At 43.3% G+C, this 25568-nt stretch overlaps 1 protein-coding gene across 1 annotated transcript; it reads left to right on the top strand.

Annotated features, from left to right (window-relative positions):
• The first annotated feature begins 1563 nt into the window (after nucleotides 1-1563).
• Nucleotides 1564-24434, top strand: LOC137073752 (adhesion G protein-coupled receptor E1-like). The gene is made up of 9 exons (XM_067442461.1): nucleotides 1564-1824; nucleotides 1932-2334; nucleotides 20789-20912; nucleotides 21023-21224; nucleotides 21334-21495; nucleotides 21571-21777; nucleotides 21855-21969; nucleotides 22766-22895; nucleotides 23648-24434. Exons 1-9 carry the CDS (start codon nucleotides 1564-1566, stop codon nucleotides 23664-23666), a joined length of 1623 nt encoding a protein of 540 aa, XP_067298562.1. The 3' UTR covers nucleotides 23667-24434.
• The last annotated feature ends 1134 nt before the right edge of the window (nucleotides 24435-25568 follow it).

The following is a 25568-nucleotide window of genomic DNA, read 5'->3' as shown; positions in this document are numbered from 1 at the left end:
ACAGGTGGGTGACATCATTAACCAGGAAACTATAAAGCACCCCTGACCCAAACGATGTCAGCTTCTGATGTCTTCACAAGCTCTCTGTGTGAAACGGTCTCTGTCTATTTATTGTTGTTTTCCAAAAAATTAACGAGCATAAGAAATGCATATAGACAGGAGATATAATGGCGAGCAGACAGCATTTTTGATCGTGTGTTCCTCCCTGCCCTCGCTTCATTACGAGTGGGGATACACACGATTAATGTGTTGTTTGTTTGGAGTGGCGAATGCTGCACGGTCTAGTAAAAAGGAGCTGACAGTGTCCATTCATAAAATTCCCGACGTGCAACATGCACTATCGAGAGTATCTGCTCCTGTTGGCTTTCTTCTCGAGGGGAGAAAGTCAACAAAGGTCCTTGGCTCTGATCTCGCGTTTGTCGAGGCAGAGTGTAGATTATGGGTCTACATCTACAATAAGAATCTGATTGCTACAGATCGCTAGCCTAGAAATCTAGACGCAAATCTAATCTGCCCGCGAGTGTCGTCTAGCAGCTCTCAATACCCTTCTGAGCTGTAAATGCCAAACTCTTGACGGTCCAATCACATTGTATATAGAGTCGGTGGGCGGGCTTAACATAATGACGGCAGAGTTGCGATTGCATGCTTCTAGTAAACACAGAAACTGGCGAACGGCGGTCTTTCGAATCAGTTTTGACCGCGACTCTGAACAAAGAACAAAGAGCGGCACTGAAGTCATTCTTAAAAAGGGAAGATGTGTTCGGAGTTTTGCTGACCGGATACGGCGAATGTTTAATCTGTCAACGAGCTCTGCTTCACCTTCGTTGCTCTGGTTGGTTGTAGCGCTATCCTATCCCGTGCAGAGGGAGTTTGAAAGACAGCCGTTTATCCGCCCCTCGGATTGAGCTGTCAATGGGGAGTTTCCAGACTAAACATCTTGATGTGGGTCTGGCTTGTCAGGCTAACAGATTGCGGCTCAGATCTCACATTTGCTGAGGCAATGTGTAGCTTATGGGTCTACAACATATGCGTGGGAAATTGAGCAGATGGGAATTTCCCTTTCTCTCTCTCTCTTATGATCGTGTGCAAACTAGGTATGTGTTTGCAGACTATGTCTATGGTAGACCAAGTTTAGTAAATGTTTTCTGATGAAATTAAATGTTAAATACTCATCTGAGTTGATGTTGGTATTAACAATATTCAGATTGTTATAATATTCTAATATTCTGAGCGTTTCCCATACAAACTGTTTGTTCGCTGGGCGTTACACACACACACACAAATACACATCACTGAGAGCTCACACAGGCTTGCAGAACGAACTGTGTGGAGCCGCGGTCATCTCCCTGAGTGCTTCAGCACACTAAAAGAGCAGCTTTCCATTCACAAAAGAGCAACACGGTTTGACCCTGCGTCTTTTTCAAGATGTCATTCAAACCGTGTGTTTCTGGGTGTGGTCGATTTCTGTCTCCGCTTGACGGGCACGTTCGTTGTCTCACGTGTCTGGGCGCACAGCACGCTGAGGCTGCGTTTGTGGATGAGTCATGTTCCCATTGCGGGAATATGTCCATCGCAGTGTTGCGGTCCCGTCTCCAGTACCTCAGAAGAGGTGGAGCGCCATCGTGCATCCCCCGATCTAGCGGTCCTCCAGCTGCAAAGCAGAGGGCTGGTACTTTGGCTGATGACCTTGGTGGGGACCTGAGGGTGACGGTCAGGGCAAACCCGACGGGTCTCATGGCTCCTCGGCCCCTCCCCCCTCCACTGTGCCGGTGGAGCTTCCGGAAGGGCGTGCTGACCTCCCACGCATCACTGCACGCTCCCTGGGTCGGGCGATGTCAACTCTGGTGGACAAGGAACGCCACCTGTGGCTGAACCTGACAGACATGCGGGATTCGGACAAGGTTCGGTTTTTGAACGCCCCTGTCTGTCAGGCCGGCCTCTTCGGCAACGCCATCGAGGACTTTGCCCAGCAGTTCTCGGTGGCCAAGAAGCAGACGGAGGCCATTAAGAACATCCTGCCCTGGCGGCCCGCTGCTGCCTCCACCCAGCCGCCCGGGCAGCTCCCCAGTCTGCTCGTCACCGAGGGCGTCCCCCGCCGTCCGCCTCCGCCCCTGCCAAGCCCAAGCAGCAGCCTCCACCCGCGAAGCAGGGTGCCGGACGCAAGGGGGCCGCCCAACCCGTCCAGGGTCCCGCGAAGCTGGCCGGCAAGCGCAAGGGGAAGCAGCCCTGAGACGGGCAGCCCAGGGAGAAGAGGAGCTGCTCTGGTCTGGGAGGAGGACCGGGGGGGTCACACTGGTCAATACATCTCTGCCGCTGGCTCTCCGGAGTCCAGCGGTACCCACATTTTCACCAAAAGAGCAATTTCCTCTCTCTCTGGGCCCCAAGAGGGTCAGGTTGGCAGTGTGCGACGCCCACGGGCCTTGTCACTCCTTTCCTACCCTCGCGTCGCCAGGGGGCAGTTGTCGAGGACGCCCCCGGGCCTTCTCACCCACATACTGCCTCTCTCGTGAGCACTCAGTCAACACTCCGGGCCGCCCACGGGCCTCCCGGGTCAGGGCTGAGTGCTTCACTTTCCTGCCTCTGGGCAGTGGGCAGCAGAGTGGGCTCCGAGGACGCCTCCGGGCCTTCTCACCCACTCTCTGCCCAAACCAGGAGTGCTCAGGCAACACTCCGGGCCGCCTCCGGGCCTCCCGAGTCGGGCCAGAGTACTCCGCTTCGCTGCCCCACCCCGGGCACGTCTGTGGTGCCATTGAAATTGAAACGTCTGTGGTGCCATTGAAAAATTCTTTCAGAGGCTCCTGGGGCATATGGCATCTGCAGCCGCGGTCACGCCGCTCGGATTCCTTCATATGAGACCGCTTCAACGCTGGCTCAATGGCCGAGTCCCGAGGTGGGCGTGGCAGAGCGGTCAGTACCGGGTCCCAGTGACTCCTTACTGCCGCCAAACCTTCAGCCCGTGGTCCAACACTTCGTTTCTCAGGGCCGGGGTGCCCCTAGAACAAGTGTCCAGGCATGCTGTACTATTCACGGATGCCTCCGCCACCGGCTGGGGGGCCACGTACAACGGGCATGCAGTTGCTGGTATGTGTACGGGCCGCAATTGCATTGGCACATCAATTGCCTCGAGTTACTGGCAGTACACTTGGCACTCCGCCGCCTCAAGGGGCCGCTGCGTGGCAAGCATGTACTGGTCTGTACGGACAGCACTACGGCCGTTGCGTACATCAACCATCAGGGTGGTCTACGCTCCCGTCGTCTGCTCCAACTCGCCCGCCACCTCCTCCTGTGGAGTCAGAAGCAGCTGAGGTCGCTTCAGGCCATTCATGTCCCTGGTGCGCTGAACCAGACAGCCGACGAGCTCTCTCGTCAGCCGACACCTCCGGGAGAGTGGCGGCTCCACACCCAGGCGGTCCAGCTGATATGGGACCAGTTCGGAGCCGCACAGGTAGACCTGTTTGCCTCTCCGGACTCGACCCATTGCCAGTGGTACTATTCCCTGACCAGGGGCACCCTCGGCACAGATGCACTGGCGCACAGCTGGCCCCGGGACCTACGCAAGTATGCGTTTCCCCCAGTGAGCCTTCTTGCACAGACTCTGTGCAAATTCAGGGAGGACGAGGAGCGGGTCTTGTTATTTGCGCCGTATTGGCCCAACCGGACCTGGTTCCCAGAACTTACACTCCTCGCGACAGCCCCTCCTTGGCCGATTCCCCTGAGTAAGGACCTTCTTTCTCATTGACAGGCCACGCTATGGCACCCGCGTCCAGAGCTCTGGAATCTTCATGTCTGGTCCCTGGACGGGACGCGGAGGTTCTAGATGGACTACCACAAGCTGTTGTAGATACCATCGCTTCAGCTAGAGCCCCCTCTACGAGGTGCCTCTATGCTCTGAAGTGGAACCTGTTCGTTGAGTGGTGTGCCGAAGGTGTCCGATTAGTGTCGTGCTTTCCTTCCTGCAAGATGGGTTGGAGAGAAGGCTGTCTCCCTCCACCCTCAAGGTATATGCTTCTGCGATAGCAGCGTACCATGATGTAGTAGAAGGTAAGTCCGTGGAGAAGCACGACCTAATCGTCAGGTTCCTCAGAGGTGCGAGGAGACTAAATCCTCCTCGTCCTACCTCGGTACCCTCTTGGGACTTGGCTCTAGTGCTCAGAGCCCCCCATTCGAGCCTTTGACGTCTTGTGAGCTTAAGATCTTGTCGATGAAGACAGTGCTCCTGACGGCATTGGCCTCGATCAAGAGGGTAGGGGACCTGCATGCACTTTCGGTCAACGAATCGTGCCTAGAATTCGGGCCCGGTAACTCTCATGTTGTCCTGAGAACCCGGCCCGGATATGTGCCCAAGGTTCCTACCACTCCCTTCCGGGACCAGGTAGTGAACCTGCAAGCGCTGCCTTCGGAGGAGGCAGACCCAGCCCTGGCTCTGTTGTGTCCGGTCCGCGCTCTTCGCGCTTACGTTGACCGGACCCAGAGCCCTCGGACCTCAGAGCAACTCTTCATCTGTTACGGAGGCCAGCAGAAGGGAAAGGCTGTCTCCAAGCAGAGGTTAGCCCTCTGGATAGTAGATGCTATAGTCTTGGCTTACCAGTCCCAAGACGTGCCTTGCCCGTTCGGCACTAGGAGTGTTGCTTCTTCCTGGGCGCTGGCTCAAGGCGCCTCGCTGACAGACATATGTAGAGCTGCGGGCTGGGCGACACCTAACACGTTTGCTAGATTCTATAGCTTACGTGTAGAGCCGGTATCTTCCCGCATCCTCGCCCCCAGTGGCCAGGAGCGTTAAGTGCCCGTTACTGTACTCCCTGCTTGGAGCCCTGACTTCCGTACCATACTAGACGGTGCAGTGCGCTCAAGCAGGACGCTGGAAGGGCCAGCATCCTGGCGTTTTCCATAGGGATCCCATTCGTCGGTTCAGTTCTGACGTACGTCGAACATGACCGACTGAAAGGGAATGTCTCGGTTACGTATGTAACCCTCGTTCCCTGAAGGAGGGAACGGAGACGTATGTCCCGTCGCAAGATGCTGTGCTTCCGCTAGGAGTCCGGTCACCTCTCGGCTCCTCAGCAGGAAAAGCGCTGATCTACCATTCCACTTCCTGTTTTATACCCGCGCTGCGGGGCGGAGCGTGGAATGCGTGATCGCATGCCAAATTTCATTGGCTCGTTGTTAGATGCTCAAAGTAGGATTGGTCTCTAAAGTAAGATCCCATTCGTCGGTTCAGTTCTGACGTACGTCTCCGTTCCCTCCTTCAGGGAACGAGGGTTACATACGTAACCGAGACGATTCTCATGTGGATGTCTGTAAAAATACCTTTGCATGCCACCAAAACAGTAGGTAATTCGGCCGGGGATTTTTATGCGGATGGTGGGAGAAAAACACTGACATTCTGGATTCGGATGGCAATAAAATCAAAGACTCGCCTCTTTAAATTATGAAAATACCTTATGACCCCACGAGAAACAATTACCGTCCGAATAGGGCTAAAGAGGATTCGTATGCAAACATTGCTGGGAAACTCAACACATCCTTTCATCCCCTGGTGTTGAATTAACACAGCCCAGTGTTCATATGGGAACCACCAGCATGGTGTTAAAGTAACACCGAAGCAGTGTTATTGAAATACTTAAGTGATTAGTTGAGTGATGATTGTTTGATTTTTGAAGACACCTGATGATAATGAACAGAATTACTAAAGAACAGAGAAACACAAGAACTACAACTGACTTCAGCCACAGCCCTATTCGGGTGGTTTGTTTCTCGTGGGCAGGGTTGCCAGGTTTTCACAACAAAACCCGCCCAATTGCAGACTCAAAACTAGCCCAAAACAAGCCCAATCGCGTTTTTAGGGGTTCCCTGGTAAAAAAAAAAAATGCATTCCATAGGGTAAAATCTATGTTTTTTGCCAGGGTACCCTCCTAAAATGAGTATTTCCGGCGCTAAATATAACATAATTGTACTTACTTCAACCCGTGGACATGAAAAACAGCACGTGACAACCTTGTTAAAGTAGCCCAATTCCGCGGGAAAACCACGGACTTGGCAACACTGCTCGTGGGGTCGTAAGGTATTTTCATCATTGACAGGGGCAAGTCAGTGATTATTATTATTTTTAGAATGTCAGTGTTTTTCTCCCACAACCTGCGTAAAAATCCCGGCCGAATTACCTAGTGTTTTTAGACAAACACCAACGGTCGTGTGGTGATTTAATTACCATCCGAATCCACAGCTCTGAGTTTTCAAGAAGAGATCGCTTCAAAATTCACAGTTTGTATCCTTTTTGACCCCTGTGGAACACCGTATCTTTGCACTTCGTTGCAGATGAATTTAAACCCTGCACTTTTATTACTGAAATGCTGGAAAATATTCACAAGAATAATCTTTCATCACCGCTCAAGAGAGAAAGAGAAAAAAAAACGAGCCGTTATCACAGCAGTAACATATAGGTTCGATTTGCAGCATTGTATTAACTTATTTCCACATTTTTAAAATTACATAATAATTTTAATTATTTTTTTTTTTACAGGAGATTTAAATAATTCATAATTTCCGATTATTAAATGAAATATGATTTTATTTTATTCTTATTATTCCAAGCATATGACATTTACATAGATTTGCAAATGATGTGCTTGGTTAACACTGTTACAAAAACACAAACTTGTATAAAAAGCCAAGAGTCAAACTGCCCAACTAAAGGAAACACTGATCTCCATAATGGTGACCAAACTTTTTCAATAAAACATCAACATCTAAACCTGTTAATTCGCAAAAAGAAATGTAGATAAATGACAGTCTGCTTTTTAATAAGAGAGATTTGATGTATTTTCAGTTGATTTCACTCCAGAAAGGACTGCAGTGAGGGCCGGGAGAACAAACTTGCAAAAATGCCAAAAAGATGTACACGGACAAGACAGACGTCAGTGATGCAGACCCAGCTGAAAGCGAAACGTCACCGCGAGTCCCTGGCTAATATGGAAATACTTTGAATATAGAAAAGGAAAAATAATAATGTGTGGTTTTCCTGGAGGATATCCAATTTGCACAAAAATGTGGATGCAAAGTGGCTGCAAAAGGAGGAAACACAGTGAGCGTGTCGGGGAACACATGCCCCAGTGCAGATAAAGGTATGTTTATAACTTAAGGCCGAATTATTTCTGTGACGCAGAGGGAATCCCAGAATCCAGTCATGGCAATTGAATTTACAGTATAACACAGATGTGTACAACACACAAATGGACGGATGAATGAATAACTCGAAAGTAAAGCTGTACAATAAATCAAATTACAACATGGTCTGTGAATATTGAAGGACAAAACACTATTTATACATGCTATATAAAGAAATTGCTTGTTCTGTCTGTGTGTGAATGAGCAGCGCCGTTTCGTCACTACACACTCAAGTACTATTTGAATAAAAAACATAGTCAAATACACTCTGAAACAAGTATTTACTACAGCCCGTCAAAATAAAGGTTTGGTTGAACTAGAAATTATGACAGAAATATATTATTATTGTAGGCCTACATTTGAATGTACTTTTCATAATAATAATAATAATAATAATAATACATTTTAAACGTTTAAGAATATTTTTTTAATCTGCAGCATTTAAAAGCGTTTTCGAGTATAAATATGCAGCTATAATGCCTGTAGATGATTTTGATTTGATATTATATATGTTGTGGCGATTCCGTTGAGTTGTGGCAATTTCGATGTGTTGTGGCTTGTTTCTGTTGTGTTGTGGTGATTCCGTTGTGTTGTGGCGATTCTGTTGTGTTGTGGCGATTCCGTTGTGTTGTGGCTTGTTTCTGTTGTGTTGTGGCTTGTTTCTGTTGTGTTGTGGTGATTCCGTTGTGTTGTGGCGATTCCGTTGAGTTGTGGCGATTTCGATGTGTTGTGGCGATTTCGTTGTGTTGTGGTGATTCCGTTGTGTTGTGGCGATTCCGTTGTGTTGTGGCTTGTTTCTGTTGTGTTGTGGCGATTCCGTTGTGTTGTGGCGATTCCGTTGAGTTGTGGCGATTTCGATGTGTTGTGGCGATTTCGTTGTGTTGTGGCGATTCCGTTGTGTTGTGGCTTGTTTCTGTTGTGTTGTGGCGATTCCGTTGTGTTGTGGCTTGTTTCCGCTGTGTTGTGGCGATTCCGTTGTGTTGTAGTGTTTCTGTTGTGTTGTGCCTTGTTTCCGCTGTGTTGTGGTGTTTCTGTGGTGTTGTGCCTTGTTTCCGTTATGTTGTGCCTTGTTTCCATTGTGTTGTGCCTTGTTTCCGCTGTGTTGTGGCGATTCCGTTGTGTTGTGGCTTGTTTCTGTTGTGTTGTGGCAATTCCGTTGTGTTGTGGCTTGTTTCTGTTGTGTTGTGCCTTGTTTCCGTTATGTTGTGGCGATTCCGTTGTGTTGTGCCTTGTTTTCGTTGTGTTGTGCCTTGTTTCCGTTATGTTGTGGCGATTCCGTTCTGTTGTGCCTTGTTTCCGTTGTGTTGTGCCTTGTTTCCGCTGTGTTGTGGTGATTCCGTTGTGTTGTGGCTTGTTTCTGTTGTGTTGTGGCAATTCCGTTGTGTTGTGGCTTGTTTCTGTTGTGTTGTGCCTTGTTTCTGTTGTGTTGTGGCGATTCCGTTGTGTTGTGCCTTGTTTCCGTTGTGTTGTGCCTTGTTTCCGTTGTGTTGTGTTGATTCCATTGTGTTGTGGCGATTCCGTTGTGTTGTGCCTTGTTTCCGTTGTGTTGTGGTGTTTCTGTGGTGTTGTGCCTTGTTTCCGTTATGTTGTGCCTTGTTTCCATTGTGTTGTGCCTTGTTTCCGCTGTGTTGTGGCGATTCCGTTGTGTTGTGGCTTGTTTCTGTTGTGTTGTGGCAATTCCGTTGTGTTGTGGCTTGTTTCTGTTGTGTTGTGCCTTGTTTCCGTTATGTTGTGGCGATTCCGTTGTGTTGTGCCTTGTTTTCGTTGTGTTGTGCCTTGTTTCCGTTATGTTGTGGCGATTCCGTTCTGTTGTGCCTTGTTTCCGTTGTGTTGTGCCTTGTTTCCGCTGTGTTGTGGTGATTCCGTTGTGTTGTGGCTTGTTTCTGTTGTGTTGTGGCAATTCCGTTGTGTTGTGGCTTGTTTCTGTTGTGTTGTGCCTTGTTTCTGTTGTGTTGTGGCGATTCCGTTGTGTTGTGCCTTGTTTCCGTTGTGTTGTGCCTTGTTTCCGTTGTGTTGTGTTGATTCCATTGTGTTGTGGCGATTCCGTTGTGTTGTGCCTTGTTTCCGTTGTGTTGTGCCTTGTTTCCGTTGTGTTGTGTTGATTCCGTTGTGTTGTGTTGATTCCGTTGTGTTGTGCCTTGTTTCCGTTGTGTTGTGGCGATTCCGTTGTGTTGTGGCGATTCCGTTGTGTTGTGGCGATTCCGTTGTGTTGTGGCGATTCCGTTGTGTTGTGCCTTGTTTCCGTTGTGTTGTGGCTTGTTTCTGTTGTGTTGTGGCGATTCCGTTGTGTTGTGGCTTGTTTCCGTTGTGTTGTGGCTTGTTTCCGTTGTGTTGTGGCTTGTTTCTGTTGTGTTGTGGCGATTCCGTTGTGTTGTGGCTTGTTTCCGTTATGTTGTGGCTTGTTTCCGTTGTGTTGTGCCTTGTTTCCGTTGTGTTGTGGCTTGTTTCTGTTGTGTTGTGGCGATTCCGTTGTGTTGTGGCTTGTTTCCGTTGTGTTGTGGCTTGTTTCCGTTGTGTTGTGGCTTGTTTCTGTTGTGTTGTGGCGATTCCGTTGTGTTGTGGCTTGTTTCCGTTGTGTTGTGGCTTGTTTCCGTTGTGTTGTGGCTTGTTTCTGTTGTGTTGTGTTGATTCCGTTGTGTTGTGCCTTGTTTCCGTTATGTTGTGGCGATTCCGTTGTGTTGTGCCTTGTTTCCGTTGTGTCGTGCCTTGTTTCCATTGTGTTGTGTTGATTCCGTTGTGTTGTGCCTTGTTTCCGTTGTGTTGTGGCGATTCCGTTGTGTTGTGTTTTAATTTAGTAAGGCTGAACTACTGGGCCACCGTACATTTGAACGATGAGCAGTGTTAATTTAACACGGGGATTTACTAAAGCACTGACAAGGATATGGATGTGTTTTTTAATGTATAAATTAGTTTTTGAATTTTGTATTTGTATCTGTATTATTTAATAGGACTGATAATTTCTCTCTAAACAACTGAACCGAAGTGAAGTTATTAAACGTATTTTCAGGAAGAGTATGCCCATCTAATCTTTCAATTAATACCAAGGTATAAAACCAGCAGCCTACCTCTTCCCCTTTTCAGTTTCCTCCTCCCCTGCTCCTCCTTTTGTACAATTTTGTACAGCACACTGGTGGTGGTTGAGGAGAGATCCCTGACACGAGTGTAAAGCGCTTTGGGGGTACAGTAGTACATATGAAAGCGCTATATAATTGACTCATTCATTCATTATTTTATTCATTCAATTTTGCCTGTTATAGGGGGGCAATCGGAGCTCGGGTAGAATATCCTCTCTGAGCCCCTCTATAGCAGAGAGCAAGCCAAATCTGTTTACCACTTTCACTAAGATTATATGGGCACACAAACTCGTGAAACTTTTTTTTTAGCAGTCAGATGTGTCAGGTTAGGATCACTGTATGTCTACTTATATCAGGTAAGATCTTTCTCCTCTTAATGATCCTCATCAGTCTATATGTCAAAAACATGGTGTGTGTAGTTGCAGTTGTGTAGCTATAACTTATTTGTGTGTATTTATAGCTTATTTATAGTATATAGTTTATAGTATATGATTTGAGCTCTGACCAGGTCAGGACTTTTAGATTGTTAAGAATTAAACTTTGTGAACAACTCCAGAGCACTTGTAGCCTAGAAATCTAGACCCACCCTAGCGGCAGCAAATCTAATCTGCCGCCAGTCTAGCAACTCTCAATACACTTCTGAGATGTAAACGCCAAACTCTGGTCAGGCCAATCACATCATGTATAGAGTCGGTGGGCGGGGCTTAACATAATGACGGCCGAGTTGCGCTTGCGTGGTTCTAGTAAACACAGAAACTGGTGAACGGCGGTCTTTCGAATCAGTTTTGACCATGACTCTGGAAGACTTGGAGTTAAGCTTTCCTTTGAGAAAAGAACAAAGAACGGCACTAAAGTCATTCTTAAGAAGGGAAGATGTGTTCGGAGTTTCGCCGACCAGATACGGCGAAAGTTCAATCTGTCAACTAGCTCTGGTTGGTTGTAGCGCTATCCAATTGATCACCCAGCAAAGACATTTTAGGAGAGAAGAAAAATTGGGCAAATCTCTTTTTTGTTGTAATAGACAAGAAAGCCTGTCCAAGCAATTATTATGTCTATGAGCTGGTTAGTCCAACTGTCTGTTATTCAGCATACTGTGCAGGTAATAATATTCACATGAGCTCTTTCAACAATCATGATATTTGTGTTTCTGTTCATTAATCACTATTCATCCAATCTTTCAGACACTGGCAGTGTTAACACCATCTCTACATTTGTCACACCTGGTAGGCTAATGTATGATGGGGTTATGATGTTTTTAAATGTAAAAACCACACAAACATCATTAGTTGACCTCAGACAACATTATAAAAATATAAAAAAGCCAGTTCATGACACCTTTAAATACGAGTTCACTACCCATTATAGAATTATCTTGCTGCTTCCGCATTGCATTCAGCAAAACCCAACACAGCGGTAGATCTACAATATTAGCCTAATATCAGTTCACACATAGGCTTATTAATATTTAAGGCAGGGGTCTCCAAACTCGGTCCTGGAGGGCCACTGTCCTGCAGAGTTTAGCTCCAACCCACATAAACACACCTGAACCAGCTAAATGGTGTCTAACAAGACGTGATTCCCCCGATCATGCATTCTTACTTGGGAAGAGGCCAAATTGTAATTGTTACCGTTGATCACCAGGTGGCGCCATTAACCCTTTAGATAGGCCTGTGCAAAAAAAAGAAGAAGCTTAGATTCTGGCTCTTGGCATATAACTGCATATTTGTGTGTGTGTATTTATTTTTTTCACAATATATTGAAATAAAAAATCTAATAAGTAACCAATTTTATTTTCTTTATTTTACAAATATACCACAACCATTTTTGTTTATGGTTTCTTTTGCAACAAATAATGTATTTCAGTAAACACTGTTACAAAGTGACATAAGTCAAACTGCCTAACTAAAGGAAACACTGATCTCCATAATGGTGACCACTTTGAATAAAATTCACCATCTAAACCTCTGTTCATTTAATGTCTTCTCAGTTGATTTCATCTAAGGCTGTGGCTGAAGTCAGTTGTAGTTCTTGTGTTTCTCGGTCCTTTAAGCCTAGTTCACACTGCCCGATTTTTTTCCCGATTTTGAGACGCCGACAGGTTTTGTGAAATCGCAGACAAAAGCCGGAGATCATCGGCAAATCGGTGCTCGTCCACGCAAGTGACAATCACGCAGTGAGAATAATCAAAGACGCGATCAGAGAGAATCGCCGATGAGCCGCCGACAGCCGTGAGATATTTGGCATGCTAAATATCTGAACCTGTCGGCGATTGAAACTCCTGCTGTGTGAACTGTGTTTTGACTGAAAATTACATCTGCGATGACCGACCGCCAATGAGAGAGTGAGATACAGGGCAGCGGGAGGTTCAGAGAAGAGTAATAGAGCAGAATATCATTATTATAATAGATATATTTACAATTCTATCAAACAGAAACAAAGCCCAAACATTTGCACGTCCAGTCGAAGCAGCAGCACATTACAAAAATTATTTATTTACCTCAAACTGTCTTTGCAGAACACAATCCTGGCTCCCTCTGTCTCTCCAACAATTTCTTCCACCATAATCTTTTTTCTTTTTCTCCACATATGAGCGCACACACAATTTGAAGCAAACTTTGTGCAGTTTATCATTTTTAATAACAATTCCAAGTCTCGCGCGAGAACTCCGGTCTGACGCACGTGTGATCTCGTGTTGTTTACTTGTCACATTGCATTGTTATATCAGATATGTAGATATCAGATTGTGTATGTGTTTTTATTGTACTTACCCTGTAACTACATGAAACAAGAGGGGAACAAGAGCCACTTTAAATTAAAGCCTGCACATTCATACTTACCCCGTAACTACACGGATAATTACCCCTTAATTAAAAAATACTTACAGTATAAATCATTTGTTAATTTTCCTGATAGTACCCCTTTATTCCCCGAATATTACATATTGTTCCCTTATACCTACACACGCTTACTTTATAGTTACACTATAATTACCGAAAGTTATGCTGTAAATTCACTTTAATTATGCAGTACTTTCCGGGCTGTAATCTAAAGCATTACCAATTTTTTTTTTTACCGGGAGTGGGCGGGACCAGGATGATACCATCTATACAAATATACTGTATATATAAATTAACTATAGGTTTTAATTTTGAACTCAATTCTAGTAGCCCTGTCTCTATGCTCTGCTGTTTGCTTTGGTGTGGCTGGTTAAGTGAATGACGTGCTCCACACCCGTAACAGTTGGTGGCCAATGCCAACCAATAATAATATTGTTGGAAAATGATACCTGAGTTGTGCTCACCGATATTTTAGGGCAGTCTGAAGTAACCAAAAAGAAGGCGTGAATACGCATAAGCCACTTAGGACATTTATGCGCGTCTTTGCATAAATTATTTATGTGGAATTTAATGTGTGGGCATCATTATTATATTGAACTGAAAGCCATCATTAACAAAAATGACATTTTGGGTTTTTATTCAACATTTATATATATTTTTTTTAATTTCATTTTTTTTTTTTTTACTGTAACAGATTCCGCCCCAAAAAACACAACACAGGATTGTGAGGGAACGGGAGTTATTCTTCTGGGATTGGGACGGGAATTTCCCCCAGTTTTTTCGTGGGATTGGGATGGGACGGGATTTTTTTATGGGAGTGGGACGGGAGAGGTTTGAAAATCCACTCCACTGTCAGGTTTGAAAATCCACTCCTCTAGTCCCCAGGAGTAGGGTTGAAGACCTCTGATCTAGCCTGACAAGCCAGACCCACATCAAGATGTTTGGTCTCGAAACTCACCTTTGACATTTCAATCCGAGGGGCGGGATAAACGGTTGTCTTTCAAACTCCCATTGTACGCAATTGGATTGCACTACAACCACCCAAAGCAACGTGAAGCGGAGCTTGTTAAAAGATTAAATTTACACCGTATCTGGTCAGCAAAACTCCGAACACATCTTCCCTTTTTAAGAATGACTTCAGTGCCGTCTTTGTTCTTTTCTCAGAGAAAAGCTTAACTCCAAGTCTTCCAGAGTCGTGGCCAAAGCTGATTCACAAGGGCGCAGTTTGCCAGTTTCTTTGTTTACTAGTAGCACGCAGAACCGTCACAACTCAGCTGTCATTATGTTAAGCCCCGTCCACCGACTCTATACACGATGTGATTGGCCCGACCAGAGTTTTGCATTTACAGCTCAGAAGTGTATTGGGAGTTACTAGACGACACTCGTGGAAAAATTTGATTTGCTGCCGCTAAGTTGCGTCTAGATTTCTAGGCCATTCATCATCTGGTAGAAGCTTGTCAAATTATATGCCAGATTAACAGGCTGTGTCCTGAAAAACATGCAGTTTTGGGGAATTAAAGGATAGCTTGGACATTTGGATTTGGAAGCAACAACAGCTGGAAACAGTTCTTGAGTGTTCAGTGTGCTGTAAGAACTAACCTTTGACCTCCAGATGAACCAACAGTTAATTAACCCTAAAATGTATTTTTGCTTATATTTACATTTATTCAGTTAGCCTGAAGGGTTCAAACTACACCAGAGCCCTATTGCACAAAAGTATAATTAAGAAATCCAGGATTAATGACTGAGCTTAGCTCAATAAATCCAAAACAAGGGTGTTCAGGCTTAAATGGTTGCACAAAGACCAAGCCATGAGCAGTCACGGATTCATCAAGCCAGGTGAAACCAATCCTGGATAGGTACGCGCTCACAGCTCACTTAAACAGACCCACCACCGATCACAGAGTCACTGATTCACCATGGCAACTAGAGCACAATTACACACTCACCGATCACAAATTCACAGATTCACCATAGCAACTAGAGCACAATTACACACTTACGGATCACAGAGTCACTGATTCACCATGGCAACTAGAGCGCAATTACACACTCACCAATCACAGAGTCACTGATTCACCATAGCAACTAGAGCACAATTACACACTTACGGATCACAGAGTCACTGATTCACCATGGCAACTAGAGCACAATTACACACTTGCGGATCACAGAGTCACTGATTCACCGTGGCAACTAGAGCACAATTACACACTCACTGATCACAGTGTCACTGATTCACCATGGCAACTAGAGCACAATTACACACTCACCGATCACAGAGTCACTGATTCACCATGGCAACTAGAGCGCAATTACACACTCACCGCTACGCTGAAACATCACAATTGCAATCCAAATAGTTCATTCACACCTCCAAAAACGCAGTTTTACTCTGATTATGAAACAGTTAAATTTTTTATTGAAATGGAATGCAGATATGAGTGAAATTGTGTAAAGTAACTCCATCACACTATAGCCTATAAATTACAATTGAATTGAATAAATCGATGAGCCTAAAATAATAATAATCACTTTCTTTTATATAGCGCCTTTCAAAGGACCCAAGGTCGCTTGCTCACTGACTCCATTGAATATTTTTGTGTGATAAAGAAAGTGTCTCTTTTTGTGTGTGATGTAGATTAACCATGACCGGGCCAAAACGGGCATGGCAGCAAGTCAAAATCAAATAAGAACATTCTGCAGAATGGTAAAGGCCCTGACTAAAACTTAAGCACAAGTCTTTTTCACTGCTAAAACAGTAAGACAATGTGTGAGCAGGCACCAGTTCTCATTAGAAGCCTGGTGAGGACAAAAGACATCCCGGAAGGGGGAGTAACAGGACGGGATATCCACCGATCATTGCTCAATGGAACTCTAAATAGAAGTGGCAAACACTGGAATCTTGGACGAACAGGACCTGGACGGAACAGGTAGAGTAGACAAGCAATGAGAGAAACAACTTTCACCCCACTTGAGTACCTTACCGGACTTCCAAGAGATGACGGGATCATGTTGTTCGAGCCATGGGCGCCCTAGAATGGAGCGGTGGAATCCTCCAGAACCAGTAGATGTATGAGCTCAATGTGCAAGACTCTGACTTGAAGTTGAACGGGACCGGCAATGGATCGTACTTGTCTTCGACTCAACGGTCTTCCCGTGATGGATTCGACCTGGTAGCGGGACGGAGTGTGAGTTGTCTTGAGGTGCAGCTGACGGCAGAGGGCGCCTGAGATGAAGTTCCCTGCGGAACCGGAGTCGAGTACACAGCAAAAACTCCAGTGTTAAATGAACTCTCCTCAGAGTTTATTTGGCTCCAACCTCAAGAGTGTTAAAAGTAACTCTGAAGAAGTGTTAAAGCTAATGAGATAATTAAGAGATTATTTAAGTGATGATTGACCATTAGTGATGACACCTGATTATGATAAGCAGAATCACTGAAGGAAAGAGTCACCATTTTTAGGTCACCATTATGGAGATCAGTGTTTGCTTTAGTTGGGCTCTTTATGGACTTTATAACATTAGTTTTTGCCTGGCTGATTAAAAGCAGCCATACAAGTGCAGAGAAAATGTAACCAAGTGTTGATGGTTATGTTTTGACATAATCATCATGAGCTGAATCACTGATGTCATTTAGAGCCTAATCTTTGAGTTAGGTTTACTTTATTGATTATAGCAGCTCTGTGATTCTACAGCATACGACCTGGTGTTTACAATATAATCAGAGGAATTGTAAAAAAATATTTTAGTCTTAAAAAAAAAAAGGTTTCAATATCTGTCATTCAGCCACACAGAGACATCAATAATCAGCGTATGAATCTGAACAATGGTGGCCATCAAAAAGCTTTTGCACTGCATTCTGGGTGCACCAATCAAAACTCGCCCATGGCTCCCAGCATGCATTGCAGCATGCATAAATTATAAGATGAACTGATTTAGTGATTTCTTTCTATTCTCACCATTTTCTTTTTGCTGTTTTGTGTGACTTTTTAGTAGCTTGTTTTGTGATGTTCAGAGTTGATCTGTGTATCTGATATGCTGTTTGTCACCATTGTTGAGATTCATACACTGATTCTTGATGTCTGTGAGTGTCTAATGCAACAGAGTAGTTTGAAATCTTTTTTGTGCAGAATCTGACCCTATTAACTTCACAGAGCTGTTTTAAGTAATAATGTAAAATCAACGCATGACCCTAATAGCTAGAAAAATGTCTCAGAATCATATTAGTTGATCCAGTCACTAAATGATGATTATGAATGATCAACTCCTGAACAGATTTTCTCTGTGCTTTCTTTCCCAAAATGTGTGTTCCAAACACACAGCTAAAGAAAAAATAACTAATGTTAAAAAGTCAAGGGTCAAGAGCCCAACTAAAGCAAACACTGATCTCCATAATGGTGACTCTTTCCTTCAGTGATTCTGCTTGTTATCATCAGGTGTTCATCACTAATGGCCAATCATCACTTAATTAATCTCTTAATTATCTCATTACCTTTAACACTTCTTCAGAGTTACTTTTAACACTCTTGAGTGTGGAGCCAAATAAACTCTGAGGAGAGTTAATTTAACACTGGAGTTTTTGCTGTGTAGGGCAGAGACTGGCAGGGAAACATCGGCAGTGATAAGGTTCACAATAATGGTTAATGGTTGACTCTCATTTTCTGAAGGCTGGATTACACTCACCAAGGAACGAGGAGGACTAATGGAACACTTGCACATCCTTGAAGTGAGCAACGTAACTAGACCTTGATTGTAAGATCGGGGTATTCTGAGCATATAACGTTTCCGCCCAACGTAAGGCTTTTCCATTTAATTGAGAAACGATAAAGGCTACCTGGAAGCGATTGTCGGGATACAGCTGCAGTTGCATCTCCAGGACCAGTGAGCATTGTAGAAGAAATCCATTGCAGTCCTCCAGCAAACCAGAGAAGGGCACTGGCTTGGCCATGGGACTGGCGTATTGGAGTGCCGAAGAAGTGGTGCCGGTGGGTGCGGAAGTGAGTGCGGGTGCCGGTGATGGTGTGGTGGAGGATAGTTCTCGACGCACAGCATCCACCAGTTCTTGAAAGGGGTCTGAATTGCTCATCCTGGTGCTCACGGTTGTGGTCCGGTCTTCTGTTATGGTACAGAAGCTACGGAGACAAAGATGGTAAATGACAAACAGTTTATTGAGCAACCAGGAGTATCTGAATGTTGACTTTGAGAGTGGTGACGTGAGATGGGATCATGGAGACTAGAAGTGACAGGCGAGGAATCCACACAATGAAGGAGAGGCGAGGGAAGGAACGCTGGAGCACACTGGACACACACACACACACACACACACACACACACACACACACACACACACACACACACACACGCACGCGATGAAGGAGATTGTGATGGGACATCTGAAGCGATGCTCCGGAGCTTGTGTCGAGCAAAAAGGGGCGTTCCAGATGAAGCCCCGATTCGAGGCTTGTATCGTTTCCGTGAAAATCACGTGACGATGACAAACGAGGCCTCGTTTTCTGTTGAATACGTCATTGCTTCATTCTGAGTATCGCTTTCGGACAAAAGTGGTTCGAAACCTCGCGCCTCTTGTGGGGTTTGCAGTTGGCATTTGCATTGGTGTTGAGGTGTTGATTGTATGTAGCGATATCATTATATATCATAGCTTGTATTATATATTATATTACATTATACTTAGTTTAGTAGATTATTAGAGTAAATTATACATAGTTAAGTAGATTATTAGAGTAAATTAGCCTATATCTAGGTGTAATACCTATACAACGTAATTATATATATATATATATATATATATATATATATATATATATATATATATATATATATATATATATAGCCTATATTAGTAGCCTAGTAGTGTTATTATTATATGTATTATTGCTATTATTATTAATAATAATATTAATATAAGACTAGACTGTATTAGGGAAAGCTTTTCCCATCCCTGTTGCAGTTTGCTGTTCCACAATTCCAGTCCCATAAGCACTGCACTATTCCACTCCCAATCAGCACAACACTCACAATAATTTATTTACAATCATTCTGGGCATTCACTGTCATCACTAACCTAAAGATCTACTGAATAGTTGAACACAAAGTTGTGTGTTTGTGTGAGTTGTGTGTATATAGGTTAATACAAGCAGAGTAAAATATTATTCTGTATAATTTATATATTCTGTATAATATAATTTATTAATACACAGGCAATAGCAAAAGGGTGTGCCCGACAGTTTGGTTGTTCGGGATGAATAGATTTGTGTGCGATGCATTGCTTTGGACAGCAGGTGTCACTAGGGAGCACACTGTTTCATGAGGCTTCAGGTAAATGAACCTTTTGGTGAACCAATGGGCTGGAAAGCCTCAGTGGTTCAGGAAGCCTCATTTGGCCATCACTAGAAGGAGATCGTTGGAGACATGGAAGAAGGCGTAGGAGAATGGAACTCGCACCGAAGGAGTCATTTGGTTTGGCAGCAGGAGAAATGTACCTAGTGCAAACGAGACCGGACAGTGACTGAAGGTAGGTGTGGGTGGGTGGGTGTGGGTGTGGGTGTGGGTGGGTGGGTGTGTGGGTGTGGGTGTGTGTGTGTGTGTGTGTGTGTGTGTGTGTGTGTGTGTGTGTGTCTTTTGTGCTGGTGGTGATTGTGATGGTGATTGACTGCAGGTGCGGGTGATTAGTATTCAGGTGAGGGTGTGCATGGTGAAGCTGTGATGTGGGAGCCTGGCGTGTCTGTGACAATAATGTTACACTTTGTGTTTTTATATTTATATGGAATGTGTATTTATAGGCCAGAGTATGAGGGCCACACTGAGAAAGAAGGAAAAAGTCATACATTTATGAGGCTGGTTCTTTCTGCGGAAAAGATGCATATTCTTTTTATAGTCCTGATACCTATATATATAAACTTTTTTACAGGCTCTAGGCCCAACAGCAAGACATATAACGTAAAAAAAATAGATCAGTCACTAGAAAATCTTCAGATGGAGACCAAAAAAATTTTTTTTTTGCATTGTATGTCAATGTGATGCTGATGTTCAAAAAGATTAAGTAGGTCCTTGTTTGTGAAAGCATACTGAAGAACAATTCCACTAAATGCCCCACAGCTGTCATTTTAACAACTGTCCTCCTCTAAAACAACAGGTTACAATATTATGACTAGATTCTCAAAGTCTGTGAATTTTCTTTTTTTCCCTCTATTTCCCTAATATTCTATCATTTATATACATAGCCTTATAGTCAATGGGAAACTGTAAATTATCTAATTATAGCAACATCATCTGAAAATCATAATTTGTCCAAAATGATTAATGATCACAAACATTTTAATAATGACAGTGTTATATGTGATAACAATGTACAGTGGGTAGTGGAATAACAATTGGTTTCTTTTTGTGGTGACTGCTGACTGACATAAGGAATGAGATTAAATAAATCCTGAAATTTAGCCTGGTCTGGAGCCTGATACTGTCAACCTATCCAGCTTTAGTGCAACCGGATAACAGATAAATTGAGCCAGGATCACCAAGATATCCCGGCTTAATCCCTTATCCTAGTTTTGCGCAATAGGCCTCAGAAATGAAACCCAGTAAATAGTCATTTTATTTGTTTGTAAATTGAACATTAATAATAATTTAAAAAAAAACATAAATATAAATGATTAAATGAATATAGCACATAACTGTCTGTTTGTTTTTAATCAGAGGTTGAAGTCTTCATGGTTGGACCACAGGTCACCTTAGATGAAATCCCTCGACTTGAGACGACAAATTATTCTTTGGACATTGATCTCATCGGGATCGCCAAGAACAGCAATGAAACAAGAATGTGAAATGTTTTTGTAGAATTAAACAATCATGGAAAGATATGTCATACTATTACCACTAAACCACATTGGCTTAATTTTTGCATAAACATTGTATTCTATTGCGTGGAAGCTTCTGTTTCTGTCACACAGGATCAGCTGCTGTGGCTTTCATGAGTTATAACACAATGGAGAATCTACTGAAGCCTGACTTCTTCAACACATCAAATGACACGATTAAAACCATGATGTCCACTGTGATCTCAGCTACTCTTCCCAAAACCACCAACACTAAACTCACCAAACCAGTCAACTTCACCCTCAGACACATCAGAGTGAGAGACGGAAATGAGTTTTTGTCCAGCCTGAGAACTGATGAACATCTGAAAACATCTAATATTCAGTGTTGTAATATTTTCTGCATGTTCTTTCTTCTTTTTGCAGGAGTTCGACCCCAGCGGTTCTCTGTCCTGTGTGTACTGGAATATCAGCGAGTGGATTGTAGATGGTTGTTCTGTTTTAGAGACCAACAGCAGCTTCACTGTGTGTTCCTGTGTTCATCTGTCGACATTCGCTCTCATCATGCAAACCAGCCGCCCACCAGAGGTACGAGAACATTTATAGAGACCATTGAAGAAGAGCACAGATTTGGCACTCATGTACTCTGACATGTTTTCTCAGAGCGAATCACTGATGGACCTGTTGAATTTGGTGTGTGTGATCGTGGGGCTGGTGTTCTTCAGTTTGGCCCTGTTGACCTTTGCCCTTTGTCAGTGGAGTCCTGGAGTGAATAATGTGGCTCGAATCAACCTCTGTGTGAGTCTGCTGTTGGCTCACCTTCTGTTCCTGCTCACACAACAGTTCCTGAGCCTCATACGCCGTGAGCAGGTGAGAATGATGAATGAGCCCTACAGCTCAGCACAGCCTCACTGAGAATCATCATAACCGTCTCTTATGCTCTCCAGGTGTTGTGTGCCATGATATCAGGTCTGCACTTCCTCTTTCTCTCCAGCTTTGTGTGGATGTCCATTGAAGCTGTGCTGCTCTTCATCTGTGTGAGGAACCTATCACAGATCTGGGGTGTTTTCCAGAAAGCATAATAATAAAATAACAATAATAAAATAATAAACCTCAACTATCGGTTCCAAAAACGGAGGTAACTTTCAGGGTATGTATGTAATCATGGCAACTCACTCTGACTATAACCTTCTCCAGAGCAGCTCATTTTCCAGGGTTAGTTTCCTTAAGAGGTATTCAGATCTGTGTTATATATCTATTAATGTAACCAAATTTGTTTCAGTTATAGTACAATATTATATATTAATTCTAAAGAATTTGAATAAAAAATAAGTTTAAATTTTAATGCAATTTAAATATATTTATTTATTTTATTGTTATCTCATAACTCGCATCAAGAAAAAAATATAATCCTTATTCTTATTGAATAAAGATTACTTATTAAGTTAGGTTTTTTTTTTTTTGCGTCTGTTTCCATGGTGAATCATCGGTTTGTCCCTCTGTCTTGTGTGTTCATGCTTGATATTCAGATTCCTTTTATTGTCATTTTTTCCTATGGGCCACACAGAAGAAAAACGGAATTATGTTTCACACATCCACCACTTAATAATTCAGTGCATACAATTGATAAAACCAAAACACAAATACAAAAATACTCAATATTAAAAATATAAATAAATAATTCTAATGTTAAAAAAGGCATTAAAAGTACCATCTCTTTAAATGCAGTTCACCGTTTCTGACATACTCTGAGTTGTCTGAACTTACGTCTGGACTCGTTTTTTGGGAACCAGCATTCCTCGAGTGAGCAAGGTTTGGGTTAATCAACTGCATGACGGTAAGTTAACCTTGCTTTCAGGATTACACCCCAGCTCCAAAAAGAGGGAGGTGCTTAGCAGTGGATTCCTGTGTGTGATTGGATATACGGTTGCTCTGGTTGTGGTGAGTGTGTCTGTTGGTCTGCTTCCTGAAGGATACGGCAGTGAGCCGTGAGTTATTGTTGTTGTTGTTGTTTTTGTTGTAAGTAATTTGTTTAGAGGGAAATGAAGCCAGTAGGGGCTTTTGACATTTGTGCTATCAGATAACTGCGATCAGTATTCCAACAAACCATTGAACCTAGTCAAAAATAAGTTAAATTATCTGTGAGTATGTATCACTCACCATTGTAAGCATTGTAAGCACCATTTTTAAAAGTAATTTTCGCATGCTTTTTTAACAGATTAAGAAAGATCTTTCTAAAAAAATCCCTTTTTAAAAATTTCTCTCATTGGGCGCCGCTTTAATTCCAGTAAAAGGAGCTGGTGCTCCCTAAACTTCTGTATCTTTTTCAGTGTCTGCTTTTATTAATTCCCTTGACGTTTTTTTTTTGTGTGTGTGTGTGTGTGTGTGTGTGTGTGTGTGTGTGTGTGTAAATCTTTGTACTCGGTTACCTCTACGTTTTTTTGGAATGGTAAGCATTCCCCTGCCTATGTAAAGAAAACCTCCAAATGCAATGGTAGTATGTCATTACCTCATTTTAAATTTTACTACTGGGCAGCTAGTCTCAGCCTCAGACGTTGTGTGTGCAACATCTAATGCATATGGCACACATATCTGGAAACAATTCAGGAGTTTTGAAGTTATCTGATTGGTTGAATTCTATAGGGGGTCCACGAGACACGTGTGTTGTGTTCTTTAATGCTGTTATTTCCAAACTCTCCAAAATCCCTTCTTACAGAACTTCTTTGTTTCTCTCTTTTAGACGGAGAGAGAAGTGCTAGTTCCTTCAGCTTAGTGCATCTTGGAACTGGAAACTCTTGGGACTAAAACCAGGAACTGAAACTGCCGTGAAAACTAGAACCCTGGAACCCGAATCCTGAAACAGTCCAGAAAACTAGAACAACTCTCTGGCTCAGAGAGAAACTTTAAAATTCTCCTGACAGGAAGGGAATTACAAATATGTACCTTTCAGTTACAGTGTTTTGATTGGCTGATGCTGTCAGAGGTGGCCACAGTATGCCGCCTCTCTGGCATGAGGTTCATTTGCAAAGCTTAAAGTTCACGTTTAGAATAATGTCCTTAAGGTTTTTCCAATGCATAATTCATTTTCCTAACCAATTTCAGATTAACCTAGGCATTGTGTTGACAAAATAAAGACCAAAAATCTTTTGGCAATATTGAACGTTTGCATGTTCAAATGCATGTAATTGCATGTATGCATCCATACTTAATGAATGTGGTTCATGTACATGTAAAATATACAAACTTACCTATTAAGTATATAGAGTTCTGTTAAAAGAAATGGAGAACATTTTTTCTTAATTTGTCCATTTTTTGCGTTGGAAATCCATAAGCCACATAGCAGAACCAGTCGTTTGATTTTGAGTCTGTGGTTGTTACGACCTGTGTCTTGCACTTGTATTGCCGTGCCGTGTTTTCTTTCTCTCCTTTCCTCTTCTCTAGCCTTTCTCTGATAGGTTTACCAATGATTGGGTGGATGATCGTTATTGGTTATCCAGCTGAAGCGTGGATGATAAAAGGACGCCGTCTGCACTCGACAGGGAGCTCCTGGATCCCTCCTCCGGCCGATGATCAATGTTTAATTGTGTTGTTTGATGTTTGGGCATGTAAACAAAACTATCACCGCTCTGGGACACCGTAAGGGTGTCCTGCTATTTATCTTGAAACTTGTTTGGGTTTTGTTTATGTTAGGTAGTTAGGTTAGTTAAATGTATTTTCTTTTGCTTTAATTAGGTTATTTAGTGTATCTTTCTTTTTAGGTTTGTTTTGTTTGTTATGTTGGCATTTGGACACCCTGACGAGATGCTCGCCCTCTTATGTATGATTATTTAATAAATGTATATTTACTTATAGTTGGTGGTGTGTTTGATTATCGACCGGAGTGATTCGGTGCTGGGATTCCAAAACCACAACCCATTTTCTTATTATTATGCCCGGTTAACGTGTGTGTTTCCTTCCCCTAGACCGTGGGGTGTAATAGTGGTCCTACACACTTTGTTCTTTCAGGACTGAGAGACCCGAGTGAACAATGACCAAATGGTGATGGGATCAGTCTGTGATCAATGGGTGCGTTTACATTCACGTTCTTAAGCCGATTAATCCTAATAAGCCCACAATGAACATGGTCATGTAAACGCGCTAACCCGTTTTCTTTTATCGGAGTAAGCTCATAAACGGCGTAAGCATAAACCGGTCGGGTCAGGTAGTTTTTTGCCTCTTATCCTGATTTCGTGCTGCATGTAAACGCATTAACCTGCTTTCTGTCGGCTTACTGAAGTGTGCATGTGTGATAGGTGACAAAACGCAAACTTAAAGCAGATTTAAACGCATCCAGACAGAGAGAGCTAGTGTTTTGCATGAAATAAGGACATATCACAACCGCAGACTCTTTTAAGACAAAGAAAATTGTAAAGATGTGTTCTCATCTCATGCAGCAGAAGTAGAAGAGGTTCAGTCAAAACACTGCATCTGGAACTGATGAGGGATAATATGAGCCGAAAATCTCCCGCTGACACACTTTATTAACATCACAACTGATGCAACATTTGGGATACTCTGAGTCAGATACGGACATTATTATTTTTGACATCACTACAAGAAAATAACTCTTGTAGTGTTTATTAATAAAGTCATGTAAACGCGGTTTACTTGCATTGTCACTT

This window comes from Pseudorasbora parva, chromosome 4, assembly GCF_024679245.1.
Source record: "Pseudorasbora parva isolate DD20220531a chromosome 4, ASM2467924v1, whole genome shotgun sequence".
NCBI classification, from domain to species: Eukaryota; Metazoa; Chordata; class Actinopteri; order Cypriniformes; family Gobionidae; genus Pseudorasbora; species Pseudorasbora parva.
The sequence above is the reverse complement of the archived record's forward strand: the minus strand, read 5'-3'. Positions and strand labels throughout refer to the sequence as shown.